The 13,776-nt window shown below is 44.4% G+C and overlaps 1 protein-coding gene across 5 annotated transcripts in view; it reads right to left on the bottom strand.

Annotated features, from left to right (window-relative positions):
* STAC2 (SH3 and cysteine rich domain 2) overlaps positions 1 to 13,776 on the bottom strand; it is a 52,814-nt gene that overhangs the window by 26,403 nt on the left and 12,635 nt on the right. For 2 of the 5 annotated variants that reach the window (XM_061590556.1, XM_061590557.1), the window contains exon 1: positions 5,567 to 5,600. The exons of 1 other annotated variant lie outside the window; for it this stretch is intronic. In XM_061590556.1, coding sequence (XP_061446540.1) covers positions 5,567 to 5,598 — 32 coding nt within the window. In that variant the 5' untranslated portion in view covers positions 5,599 to 5,600. Of the gene's footprint in view, positions 1 to 5,566; positions 5,719 to 11,739; positions 11,758 to 13,776 lie in introns of those variants that run through there. 2 more of the 5 variants (XM_061590559.1, XM_061590558.1) reach the window with 2 other exon arrangements.

The following is a 13,776-nucleotide window of genomic DNA, read 5'->3' as shown; positions in this document are numbered from 1 at the left end:
CTAATTAAACCCAGTGTAAGGAAATGGGAGAGCAACGAAAGGATATGAAGTACAGAGAAATATGAAGCATGGAGGGGAGGGAGGTGTGTCAAGGTGACAGAGAAGGAGAGAGAGTGTATGCTCTCACCACTGGGACTGGCTTTTTGCTGCATCAGTGGGGGACCCAGCTGGCTCTGCAGACTGTGCTTAAAAGCTTTCAGCTCCAGTTACTGCTGATGAGCTGAGACCACTGGAGCGAGAGAATACTGCCATGTTCCCAAACCAGGCTGGCTAATGGAAGCCGCAACACCTCAGATGGTCTCGGGGGATCCCGCTGGCTGAGAGATGAGGAGGTTTGCAAAAGGTGGCTGGGCACCACTCTGGGCTTAAACTGGACCCTAGTGCTTGCCCATGTGCAGGCATAGTTGTCTAGGGTCTTGGTGGATCTTAGACCCCTTACTTTTTGTGGGAGGAGGGTCCTTGCCAGGTCCCTATGTGTCCAGCAACCTACAAGCCAATCAGCATGACAGGAGAGTGTGTTAGCCACTACCAAAAATCTTCTAACATGCTTCCTTGTCCTTTCCTACTGATTGGAGCCAACCAGAGTGAAGGGAGGTGAGTCAGCCACCCAGAAGACTCTTCTCAGTAGCTAACAACTACCCTTTCATGCTGATTGACTCCTAGGGATGTCTGTTGTGGGAGAAGGAGCGCCCAGGAAGGACTGAAGAGTGTGGAGATGACAGCAGAGAGCAAGCGAGTGAGGGGGCATGGCGTGACTAGCATGAAGGGATCCTGCACTTCTGAATTTGCTACTGCACTACTGCCCATGAGCACAGACTGCCAAGGTCCCAGTCTGCTGATGGATCAGACTCTGTCTCAGCTGTGTGCCAGATGCTGCACAGAATACAGAGAAATGACATCATCCCTGGCTAAGGCCCTTACAAATCTACATGAGACAGACAAGAGGAGGGCTAAGGGAGAGGTCAGGAACTGAAAATGAGCAGTGGGGATGGTGTACAGCAGTGATGGTTAAACTGTGTCCTGTGACCTCATCTGATGGCACTAATAGTCTTGCTCTTCAAACCCTTGGGGACTGGGAACTGTGTGCATGTGTGTGTGAGAGGGATGGGGTGTGAGAGAGACCTAGGCAATCCTGCAGTACACAAATTCTGCTCGCTTTGGTTCTAGCTCCACCCACTTTTGATACAGTTCCGCCCACCCTTGACAGACTACTCCGCCGCCATGGCATATGGCCCTTTACAGAAAAAAAGTTCCTTACTCCTGCTGGAGGGAGACTTGTGCCACAGCAGAGATGTAGGCAAGGTGGGCCTACCATGCTGAAGAAGACCAGGCCAACTGTACCTTTAAAATGTTAATTCTTCATACACACAATTAACTTACAGAATTCACTGCCACATAACATAAAAAAGGATTGCACAGATTCACACATGGGACTAGGTCTATCAATGGCTATTGGCCACGATGGCAAAATGGAACCTCTCTGTACACAAGCAGTGTCAGAATTCTATTGAGTTGCGTAGCAGAGCGGAGAGTTTTGAGCGAGCTTGTGTGTGTGTGTTTGAATCTTTGCTAAGATTCTACCTTCCCTGCAAATTAGTCAGACAGAGACTTTAAGCTTCAAAATAAGAAATAACTGCTTTATTCTCGAAGTACATGATTGATAGGAAAGAGTTCTATATCTAGCTAACTAGCTATGTGGAGCAGTCTGCACTGGTCCCAGTGCAGCTCTCATGCTGGTTGAGAGGGAGAGACAAAAGGAAAGATGTCTGCTCCCCTCTCGAGAGAGAAGAAAGACTGGGAAGGCGGGAAGGAACTCGGATCAACATCCTTTGCATATCAGTCTAGCAGGAAGGGGAGAGATGGCAAGGATCAAAGGACAGGTATAGCCTAGCAACCAAGAGGTCTCCTCCCTAGCTACCCTTTTTAACCCCATGCAGCCTCAACCCACCAAGTTGGAGTTGAACCTCATACATTCCAACACCCCTTCTCAACGAGAACTTGGTTCATTCTACAAGGTGCATCTTGCCTCGTAGTTTCTGGTGTCGGACTTTGCCCAATGGTTTGGTCAAAGCATCAGCTGTCATCTCTTCTGTTGGACAGTAGGTCATCTCTAGAAGTCCTTTCTCCCGTATGTCCTTGAGGTAGTGGAACTTCACATCAATGTGCTTCATGCGAGAACTTTGCCCTTTTGATTCCACGAGTCTTATGAAGGCTTGATTGTCCTCAAGTATTCTGATAGGCTCTGGTTCAGATACGCCCAAGTCTCCTAGAAGCTTGCATAGCCACAGCATTTCCTTGCATGCTTCATCAGCTGATACATAGTCAGCCTCAGTAGATGAGTGTGCTACAGTCTCTTGCTTTCGACTTGTCCAGCAGATAAGTGACTGTCCATAGTAGAACAAGTTTCCACTGGTTGACTTACGATCTTTGGTGTCTCCAGCCCAGTCAGCATCAGCATATCCTAGAAGTTTAGGATCTCGAGTAGCTGATAGCTTTAGTTTTAAGTTTGCAGTGCCTTTCAGATATCTTGCCACTCTCTTGACTGCTTCCCAGTCTTTCTTGGTTGGCAAGCTGGTTTTTCTGCAAAGGTACCCACTCCTACCACCACATCTGGTCTGGGTATTGTGCTGATGTACAGGAGTTTCCCTATAGCTTGTCTGTACCTTTCGTTGTCTTCCCAGGGTTGATTGTTCTGGTCTGGTTCCAAGTATCCTACTTCCATTGGTGTAGGTGCTGGATGTGCATCCTTCAGTCCTTGACTCTCAAGTAGGTCTTGAATCTTTTGTTTTTGGTTTAGAAGAAAGGATCCATCGTCCTCTCTTTCAATTTGTATTCCAAGGTAGTATGTGATGTCGCCTAGACATTTCACTTCAACTTCCTTGCTTAGATTATTTACTAACTCTTGCTTGTCTTGTGGATTCTCATAAGCCAATAGTAAATCATCTACAGAAATCAAAATATAAGTCCATTTGTTGTTCTTGAATCTGCTATATAGGCATTGGTCTGCTTTGCCTCTTTTATAGCCTTGTTTCAAGAGCATTTGGTTCAGTTTGTCATTCCATGCTCTTGCAGCTTGTTTCAGTCTATAGATGCTCTTTTGCAGTTTGCATACTAGGGTTTCCTTTCCTTGTATTTCAAAACCTGGTGGTTGTTGCATGCAGATTTCCTCTTCTATTTCCCCATGCAAGAACGCTGTTTTTATATCCATGTGTTCCACCTGCATTTTCTTGTTAGCAGCAACACTTAGGAGAGTTCTGATTGTTGTATGTTTGACTACAGGAGCAAAGGTTTCATAGTAGTCTTGTCCATACTTTTGAGAGTATCCTTTGGCCACTAGTCTTGCCTTGTATCTCTCAATGTTCCCTTCAGCATCTGGCTTTTTCTTGAATACCCACTTGCAACCTACAGCTTTCCTTCCTTGAGGAAGCTTGGTAAGTGTCCAAGTTTTGTTCTTGTGTAGAGCTTCCGGCTCTTCCTTGGCTGCCTGCCTCCACCTCTCAGCTTCAGCTTTTGGTAAGGCTTCAATATCTTTCCAGGTCTCAGGCTCTGGAAGTTCATCAGCTCTTGCAAGGTAGGACAGTCTCAGCGGAGGTACACCTCTGTTGGTGCAGTTAGAGCGTCTTGGTGCAGGACTCTCTGCTGCCCCTTCTGGCTGTGCAGGTTCCCCTTCTTGCTCTGATTCCTCACTGTCCTCCAGTGCTGGCATGTTGCTGTAATCTGTAGTGCTGTATGGTATTTCTACTTTATCTTCTTCACTGTTGTGGTCTTGGGATTTAGGATTCTGTATCCCTTTCGTTTTGAAGAATATCCAAAGAAGATTCCTTCCTTTGTAGTGTTGTCCAATTTGGTTCTCTTCTGGTGTGGAATGTGACCGTACACTTTTGATCCAAACACCTTTAAATGAGCCAAACTGCGTATGTGTCCATACCATAATTTGAATGGAGTCTTGTTGCCATTCGCCTTTGTTGGCAAACGATTTTGTAGATAGGTGGCAGTGTACACTGCCTCTCCCCAATGCTTCTGTGGGAGATTGGCATCTTCCAGCATGGATCTCACCATCTCAATAAGGGTTCTGAATTTTCTCTCCGAGACTCCGTTCTGTTCTGGGTTGTGGGGTACAGTGGTTTGATGCTCAATCCCATTTTCAAGCAGAAACTGCTGGGTAGCATGTGACTTGTACTTCACTCCATTATCAGAACGTAGAATCTGTGGTTTTCTCTGAAATTTAGTGGTCACCATTGTAATATATTCTTTGAGTTTCTGAAGCATTTGCCCCTTCTCCTTCAACATATATATTACAGTGAATCTTGAAAAATCATCAATAAAACTAAGAATATATCGATTTCCACCATGTGAAGGAATTGGCATTTCACAAATGTCGCTGTGAATCAATTCTAGGGGGCGCTTAGTCTTCCTTTCACTGTGCTTAGGAAAACTTGGTCTGGTCCCTTTTGTTGGCAGGGTTCAATTTTCATGCCTCTTACTAAATTATTCTTTTGAAGGGTATTTATCTTTGCAATGTCTCTATGCCCAAGTCGTCTGTGCCACATATGCAAACATGACTTGTTACAGCATTCTTTCACAACATTAGCTTGTGGACTTTCCCTTTCGCTTAGTAGCTATGCATAAAATTTCATCATCTCTAGAAATTGTGCAGGAATCTTGTTCAAATAACACTGAGCACCCATTGTTTGTAGCTTCATTAACAGACACTAAGTTGTAAGAAATCCCTAGGGTCCAGAGCGCATTTCTGAGATAAATTTCGTCAGTGATGCTTGGAGTCTGGCAAACCAGCTTAGCATCTCCCAGCCCTCTTATGGGCAGGACTTTTGAGTCCGCCAGCTTAACTGTTCCTTCATATGGGGTTAAATCTTCAAACAAAGCCTTTTCATTTATTAGATGAGCACTGGCCCCTGAATCCGCATAGAAATTTGCATTATTATAACATTTTTCAACATGGGTTACTTGAAAGCCTTTTGCATTTTTCTTTTCTGTCCCTTTAAATCCTCTATCTTGTTTTTCAAATTTTCCTTCTCTCTTGTCACATTGACTTTTAAGGTGTTTTTCCAAATTGCATAGAAAGCAACACTTGGCTTTAACATTTGGTGATTGCCTCCTTTGTTCCCCAAATCTGCATTTGACTGGGAGTCGGTCAGCACTCTGGCCAGTCTGTTTACTTAGGAAAGAGGAGACACTATCTTTTTCCGTAGCTGCTTTCTGAGATAACTGCTCTCTCACTTCTGAAATAATCTCATTTAAGAGTCTTTTTCTTGTGTTGTAAAACAAGTACAAAAGTTTCCATGTACTTTGGAAGGGAGTCTAGGAATAAAGCGATCTGTACATTTTGGTCCAGCTGCATTCCCACCTCTTCTATCCCTTGGACTAACATCATGAATTTTGTAAGATGTTCCTCAAAAGAATCACCCCTCATTTGCAAATTAATAAGACTTCTTAACATTGCAATCAGATGTGCCTGGTCTTTGGGCTGAAGGCTCGATTCCAGCACAGACCACATCTCTCTAGCATTTTTACATTTCATGATCAAAGGAATCTGCAAATTACTCACGGATTTAGTAATAAGATCCTGTACTGTTTCATCCTTCTCCTTCCAAACTGTTTGCACTTCCCAAGAAGCCCTTTCTCCTGGTTCCGATCCTGTAATCACTTCCAACAGCTTCTGTTGCCCCAGGTGATTCCTCATACGGAATTCCCACAGGTTCCATTCTCTGGGGATTAGTTTGTGGAGTCTTAGCCGCTCCATCACGGTAGTCATCCTTAAGTAAAGGCTTAACTCTTTTCACTGACTAAACTCTTTAGCTTCCTTGATTCAAACACAATAGCTCCTTTAATTGCTCAAATCTCCTTTTGCATGGGTGGGCCCATAACCTGTCGGAATTCTATTGAATTGCATAGCAGAGCTGAGAGTTTTGAGCGAGCTTGTGTGTGTGTGTTTGAATCTTTGCTAAGATTCTACCTTCCCTGCAAATTAGTCAGACAGAGACTTTAAGCTTCAAAATAAGAAATAACTACAAGCAATTTGCCTTTGACTTCATCAGGACAAACCACAGGCAGTGGCTGCTACTTTCATGCTGTGCATGGTGGGCTTTCCAGGAACACTTTCTGTTCTGTTCTGGCTGCTGTTCAAAATGGGAAGTGGGGGTATGGAGCCCTTTGATCTCCTCCAGCAGGGCAGTTCTTTACACTTTTAAGGGAGAGACTTTTGTGGTGTGTTTTCAGCAGAGCTTGGAAAAGTTACTTTTTTGAACTACAGCTCCCATTAGCCCCAGCAAGCATGGCCACTGGATTAGGCTGATGGGAGTTGTAGTTCAAAAAAGTAACTTTTCCAAGCTCTGGTTTTCAGGAGGGAGAAAACCGGGGCTGGTCCAACATCTTTTTCTGTCTGAGGTGGAACAGAAAATGGTGACCTCCAAAGTACATCGTTATTTTGGTATCTGAGGCAGAAAATCCCACAAGCACCTTTCTCCCTCCCTGTCAGTAAATACAACCACAATAAATTAAATAACTAGCTATCTATTTGCTGCCTTTTCATGACATCCAAAATCAGCTGCCTGCAGCCACCTCCTCACTCTGCTTAATGGTAGGGCCAGGCCCTGGAGGAAATGATCAAGAAGCTGGCTGAAGGGAAAAGCCAAGGCTATTTCAAGAGGTGTGAATATAGGAGGGCAGAGGGTAAGGTGATGTTAGACTGCCAGCATTGTCAACAGTAGCCCGCCTGACACACCAAAAGGTAGCGGATGAATCTTTTCAAAGGCATGGAGGGCACAAAGTTCACACCTACAGACCCATCGTCAGTCTTGATTCAGCTGCCAGTCTGGTTGGCTTTTCTACGTGGAATGGGAGAGAGAGTACCATCTTGTTTCTAAAGAAAAGAGTTCTATAAAGGATGTCCTGCTCTTTTCCTACTCCTCTTCCTCTCCCTTCAGCAAGGCACAGCTCAGGAAAGGCAGATCAAGGTTGTTTCCATATAACCTGTTTATTGAGCATTCATTCTGATTTGTTTCCAGTGAGGCTATACAATGCACTAAGCATATCCCATACACTTTTCTGTGCATTTTCCCATCACTTTCCTTATTGCACAAAGTGGGGTAGGAAGCAGGTTTGTTGCACAAGAACACCCAATATGATTTAATTGCGTAACCTGAATTTCCCAGGATGCAACTGAATCCCACCTGCAAAAAGATAGTAACAGTCTGGAAGCTGCGCTAATCAGTAAGCTGTTTAGACAGGAAGAACTGTCTAGTGTTCTGGGCAACAAAGGAAGGTTTAGTGATTTTCCTCCAGATGTATGGTTGCAAGAGAAGAGGCATGAGTAAGTGAAAAGAACAAGGTGGTATATGAGTAAAGGACTGAGATTGCAAGCTGCCATAAGAGCTTGAAACTTTGTATTTGTTTTCTAAAGAAAAAGAACTAGTTCCCAGGACCTGGCAGAAGATGTTACATGTTACACATACAGTAAGGCCCCGCTTATACGGCGGGTTAGGGACCAGGCCCCCGCCGTAAAGTGGAAATTGCCGTAAAGCAGGACCCATAGACTATAATGGGGCTGTCACACGAAAATGACGTGAAAATGTCGTAAAATCGCTAAATCAGCTTTAAAAAGGGGAATTTCCCGCCGCCGCATTAGCGGAATGCCGGAATGCGAAGCGCTGGTAAGCGGGGCCCTACTGCAATTGCAGAAGGTGAACAGTCTATTAGTGGGAAGCAATGTAGACAAACTGCCTCCTTTCACCCACTCACCTGGGACTACAGATGGAGGAGAAATTTAATTCAGTTTGCATTTAAAGGTGAAACTATTTAATTCACACTTTCCAAAACAATATGAGAACTAAAGCACAATCATCCTTCAAAATTTGTATTAGTCCAAACTTTGTAATGTAGTTCTCCAACCAGTGTTTACAAAAATGCATATATTGGGGGAAACTGTCCATTTTTATATATTATTTTCATGTCAGTGAAATACAAAAATGCATTATATTAGGGGAAATGGCTTGCAAAAATGTGTATATTAGTCAAAGCTGCATACAAAAATATATTTATTAAAAGATGCTGATAAGTTTTCATGAGGATTTTTTTTAAAAAAAAATTGCAAATTGCTGTAGAAATGTGGAGAACTGAATTTAAGATGGGAAAAATGAGAAAGTGAAAGAACGAAAGTTGACAGATGCTTTCATCCCTATCTGGGACATGCACTAAAATATTTCTGTTGGGGGCGGAAATCTTATCATTCACCCATTGCCCACATTATGTGCATTTAAGTGGATGCTCAGGACATGAGAATTGTTTCTGTATTCCCACTTAAGGTTTTTAAACAGAAGGCACTGCCATTTCTCCCTTATTTACCCTCTGCAACGATCCTAGGAACCTGCCAAGGCACTGCTAAAAAACTAATATTTCTTGACGTATGGCTCCAGCCCCTAAGAGCTATTTTTAACCCAGCTGCTGTGAAAACAGCTTGGCAAATAAAAGTCTCATCGGGGACTCAGTTCCCAACCTTTCCAACAAGTCTCCTCCCCCATATTTATGAAACCATATATGATGCTTAACTTCCTGCTGTGCTCCCCTCCCCACCATCCCCCTTTGTGTCTCCAACTCCCACACAGACCTCAAAGATGGATTCATGAGCTCACAACTTTGGGGGATGTCTTCATCTTTTTCCTTCTCTGACATCCACAGTTGCCAAAGCCTGCCTGCTGCCCGCTTCCCTCCCAAAGTATTCAGGATACACAATTATAAGACAATATTCCATGCCCATTTTGGGCCAATCTTTTCTCCCTTGCCAGCTTGCCTTCTCAGTGGTGTGTCCCTTTTCTCTGTCCATTCATAATGACACTGCTAAAACAATTTCTCTGTTACTTCACTATGGTTAGAGGGACAGCACACATCTCCTTGTCCTTACGTATGCTTTGTCCACACTGGAGTATAATGTGATTTTGAAGTTGCTTGTATCCTCATTCATTTAGCATTGTTCACGGTCTTGAACATTTAGTCCTCTGAATTTGGATTTCCCCAATTCGGGGATAATCCAACACGGTGGAAAAACTGACCCCAAACTGCTGCACTTTGGGCAGTGGACACTTTGCATCAGGGTTTTTCCTGTGAGTGGGTCAATCCTTTGCTTTAGTTACTCCCGTTTCCATGTCCCCTCATTGTCCCTCCCACACGTTCATTTATTTTCTGGCGGTGCTTGTGCTTACTTCCGGCAGCCTCCTCTTAGGTGCCAGGACTGCCTTGAATTATTTTTTTTTTAAATCATTCGGATTTGCACAAAAAAGAAGCATTAAAAATAAAAATAAGCGGGAAGCAGGGGGAAAAAGGGGGGTGGAAAGGAAGCAGCAACTTTTAGTGCCAGCCATTCCAAACAAATCCTTGCCTGTCTTGAAGCGACACACATTTGTAAAAGAAAATTTTTTTTGATTGCCCTTTTGTGCAAATCTGGAATAACAGAAAACCTGTATTTCAAAATGAATTTTTTAAAAAAAGCTGTGCATACAGGTAAACAAATACCTGCCTGCCTTCCCAGAGAGGACCTCAGTTTTCCTGGCTTGGAGGGACACACAATTATTAAAAATTATTTTTGACTGTTCTTATGTGGAAATCTGATATATTGGAAAACTTGCATTTCAAAAATAACAAAAATGAAAAAGGTGCTGCCAAACAAATACCTGTGCACATGCCCACAACTGGACCTCAGCTTGCCCCAACTTATGGTGGGTAAGGAAGTACTAATTGAGGGGAGGAATAACAACACAGCCCAAGCACACCCCATCAAGCACCTCCCACTAGCATGGATCGGAAACATCAGGATAGATTTTGGAGGCATGAAACTGAAAGAGTTTGTGTGTGGACAAAGGCACACAAATGTGCATATGAAAATAGCGGCCCACTTATGTATTCATGCCTCAGTGCTGTCACAGCCATAGCCTCTCTGTCACTTTCTGTAGCAACCTCAAGCTTCCAGTCCTTGGTGTTCAAACCTTTTCACTCTGGCCCCTACCTTCTCTCTCCTGTCACTGCAATCAGGTCACCTTCTTTCAGTCTTGACATGGCATTCCCCATCAGCTTCATAACAATCTCTTTCCTTTTACATTCCTCCGGCTTCTCCATCTCTTGCTCTTCCTTCACCCATCTTTATCACTTTCTGTCCTCAGCAGAAACTGATGTGCTGTGCCTTCCACTCCCATCTTCGTTCCATGTCTCTCCTTATTCCAACAGCAACTTTCTTCTTTCTGTTAATCAGGCCATCTTGTTTTCCCCATTCAAAGTTCCCTCTTTTAAAATCCACTTTTTGAAAAAGGCTTTGCTTTGCTAACTATCTTTGTCTTCTCTTGTCCCTTGCCTTCCTCCTGCTACCCCATCCCCTCTGTTTATTTGCGCCCCCCTGGTCTCCCTTTCCCCCAGGGCTGGCACCAGGGGTTGGCATCATCAGGCATCTGCTGAAGCCCAAACCCCAACAGGAGTCCCCCTGCCCCAAACTCTCTAAGCCTGCTATTCCTCCTTCCTGCCATTGCCTGCTCATATCCTCCCCAAGTGAGCATGCAAAGAGGAGCAGAGTCTTACTCTCTCCCTTTGGGTGGTGTGGATTGGTTCCAGAGGGACAGGGCTGGTGAACGGGAGGCATCAACAGTGGTGAGGAAGGAGTGTCCTGAGTGCACATTGCCTGAGAGCTCCCCAAAACCTGGAGTCAACACTGCCTCGCCACGATGTGTGTCCTGTCCTAACTATGCCCCGTAGGGCAAGGACGGAATTATTTCTATATCCTATAGTGTATAACTATATGCACACCATATATTTAAGGCACATTTCAAGTGCATGACTCCCCCCTCCCAAATTCTGGGAACTGTAGTTTGTTAAGGGTGCTGGGAACTGTAACTCTGTGAGGGGTAAACTATAGTTCCCAGGATTCTTTGGTAGAAGCCATGTGCTTCAAATGTATGGTGTGGATGCAGCTTTTGCAAAACTGTAGCTCCAAAACCTGCAGCTCCTCCATACTGATCTAAAGGAAGAAGCCCCTTGCCAGAGATGGTGAGACTGGAGTGATGTATATGGTACATGTGATAGTACATAAACAAAATCCCAAACCTCTGGTCAGTTTCTCAAAGAAAATATGGCTGAGGAACCATGATGGGCAGGATGGCACACCATGTTCATTTCCACCTAACTTTTAAGGGGAACTAGATGGTACCTGCAAATGTATGTCATGTGGTCTTGACTTTTACTGTTTCTTTTTGAAAAGCAGTCACAGTGGGCTGCAATTTTGAGTAAGATAACGGGGGTGGAGGTGGTGGTGGAACTCTTTCTGTTCAAAAATTGCCAAGCCAGCTGCCTTCCCCAGAGGGGGTTCCTAAACACACATCTGGAACCCTGCAGGGGTAAAGCAGTTGTAGGTGGGGGGAGGATTTTGAGGAGAAAAACAGCCAACAAAGAAAGAGTTTCCTTACCACTCTGCTCAAAATTGCACCCTACTGAGGTTGCTTTTCATTAAATAACAAAACACCACCACCGTTGTTAGGGCTTTGTTACATATATTTGCATGCAACATCTAATTTGTCCCTCATTTCTCCCACCATGGGTTTATATTAAGTCCTATTTGCGTTCTACATTTTTGTTCAGGATGTAACCCTTGCTTCAGATTTCTGAGAACAGCAGCTTTTTTTTAGGGATTATTTTCTTAAAAAACAAGTTTCTAGACCTCATGACTGAAGGAGACACATGACTGACCTTCAGGCAGACACTGTAGAAAGATCCCAGAGTTTACGGAGAGTGGCTACCTATTCTTCCCTCCTGGGTCTCTACCTTGTGCATTATGTCTGTTAAGTATCCACGCCCCCTCTCCTACTGTTTTTTCATTGCTCAGAAATTCAAACCACAAACCTTTATTCTGCAAAGAGTAAAACCCTTTCCAAATTACTACATTTGTAGTATGAGAAAATAGCCACACATTTGTCTGCCAGAAGAGAATCCAGATGTCTCCTCAAGGCAGTCCTCCTTTCATGGGGGAGGGGGATCTTCTTTTCCCCAAACTCACATTGCAACATGTTCCTACTGGGAAAATGTACGTTCCCTGCAACTACTTTGCCATTTGCAGTAGCAAGCCCTGTGTGGAATGTGATTGCACGAGAATGTTCAGGTGCCTTTTCGAGAGTGCCTGCGACACCAGTAGTGACAAGTGATGCAAAGCCCTTCTTTGTGCCTGTACCATTTTGTCAGGCTTTGAAGCTCAGCTTTTATTTCCATAGTTTTCAGAGTAGAAGTTGGAAACTAATGGGTCCTGGGGCCAAATCCAACTGTCTAGAAGCAGCCTTTCCCAATTGGTGTGCCTCCAGATGTTGTTGGAACACAACTCCCATCAGCCTCAGCTGGTCTAGAGAGTGCCATTTGAGAGTCCACTTACTCCACAACTGCTAGCTCAGGAACATGGAGGAGGCTAGCATGACACTGAAACTTGAGCTGTGTATCCCCACCCCTCATTTACTCTGCCTCCAGTCCCACCGCTGTGCATCTGGGAAGCGGTAGAGACATGGTTAGCCACAATCCATATCTATCCTGTATCTATCCTGTCATTTCTTATGAAATACTGCATTTTGATGCATGTCCCCAAAACCAGCTTCGATCTGAACTAAGAGCAACCTAGCTGTACGCAACCTTGCTGCTGGCAGCTTCTCAGGTGGTTGGCAGAGTAAAACAGCTGCCTCAGGTGCCGAAGGGCGGTGAGTGGACAGAGCTCTCTCCTTTTGTGCATGCCGTACAACCTCTCCTGTTCACCTTAAGCTAGCCTGTTCTCCTCAGGTGCCATGGAGGTCGCTGAATTAAAATTCAGTTGCTAGTCTGGTCAGCTTGTGTACATGGAATGGGGAAAGGTGATTTCTTGTTCTTTGCCTCAGACAGCAAAATGTCTTGGGCCGGCACTGTTAGGGGGCCATGACCCATCTGCTCTAAAAGTGACTGCCTGGTGAATTTAGTTTCTTCCTTGCCAGCTCCAGGGAATGAGCAATTCCTGCTGCACTATTTTTACAACACTTGGAATATTGATGTAGACCTTTTTTCCCTGCGGGTTGGGGGCAGTCTCTGGCTATTGTTTATTTTTTCTTCTTTTTATTATTATTAAAAACATCATGGGCTAAGTCATTGCTGCATGGGGTGAGTGCAGGGGGAGTTCGGGTAAATCGCAAAGGCATTTGCAGGCTTTGTGCACAAAGACCTTTACGTTCCTCTGTGGGATCCCTGGAGAGGGGCACTAGCTACCCTGAATCAGGAACAGAGGACACTTTTGGTTTAACCATAGACCCTTACAGACATTGATTCATACTAGATATAATAAACATGGGGGGCAGGAGGAGAAGCAGCTCTCCCCCCTTCTATGCACATTAATTACATTGTCTGTAATGAATTGCCAATGCACACAACTATGTTCAGGGGGCTCTCTACACATGATCGGGAACCTTGCTTTTTTTAGTTGTACATTTGGGGACTCCTGAGAGACATTATGTATAGGCTCGGTGGGGAGCAGAGACTGCCACCGCAATGATGCTCTCCCCTCCCATGCACATTTGTTATTCCTAGCTTGAATATTTACAAGAGGCGACTGTTTCCAAGTCCAGCAATATTTTGCACTTATCAATGAATGACAGCCATTGACTTAACAGCCTCAGTGATTGAGGCATATGGCTTTTCAAGTGCATTACTGGGATCATCAAGCCACTTGTGGCCAACAAACACAATATACTTGCCCATCCTGTCTCATCCTTTTTGGCCAAA

Source organism: Rhineura floridana, chromosome 11 (assembly GCF_030035675.1).
Source record: "Rhineura floridana isolate rRhiFlo1 chromosome 11, rRhiFlo1.hap2, whole genome shotgun sequence".
Taxonomy (NCBI): Eukaryota; Metazoa; Chordata; class Lepidosauria; order Squamata; family Rhineuridae; genus Rhineura; species Rhineura floridana.
The sequence above is the reverse complement of the archived record's forward strand: the minus strand, read 5'-3'. Positions and strand labels throughout refer to the sequence as shown.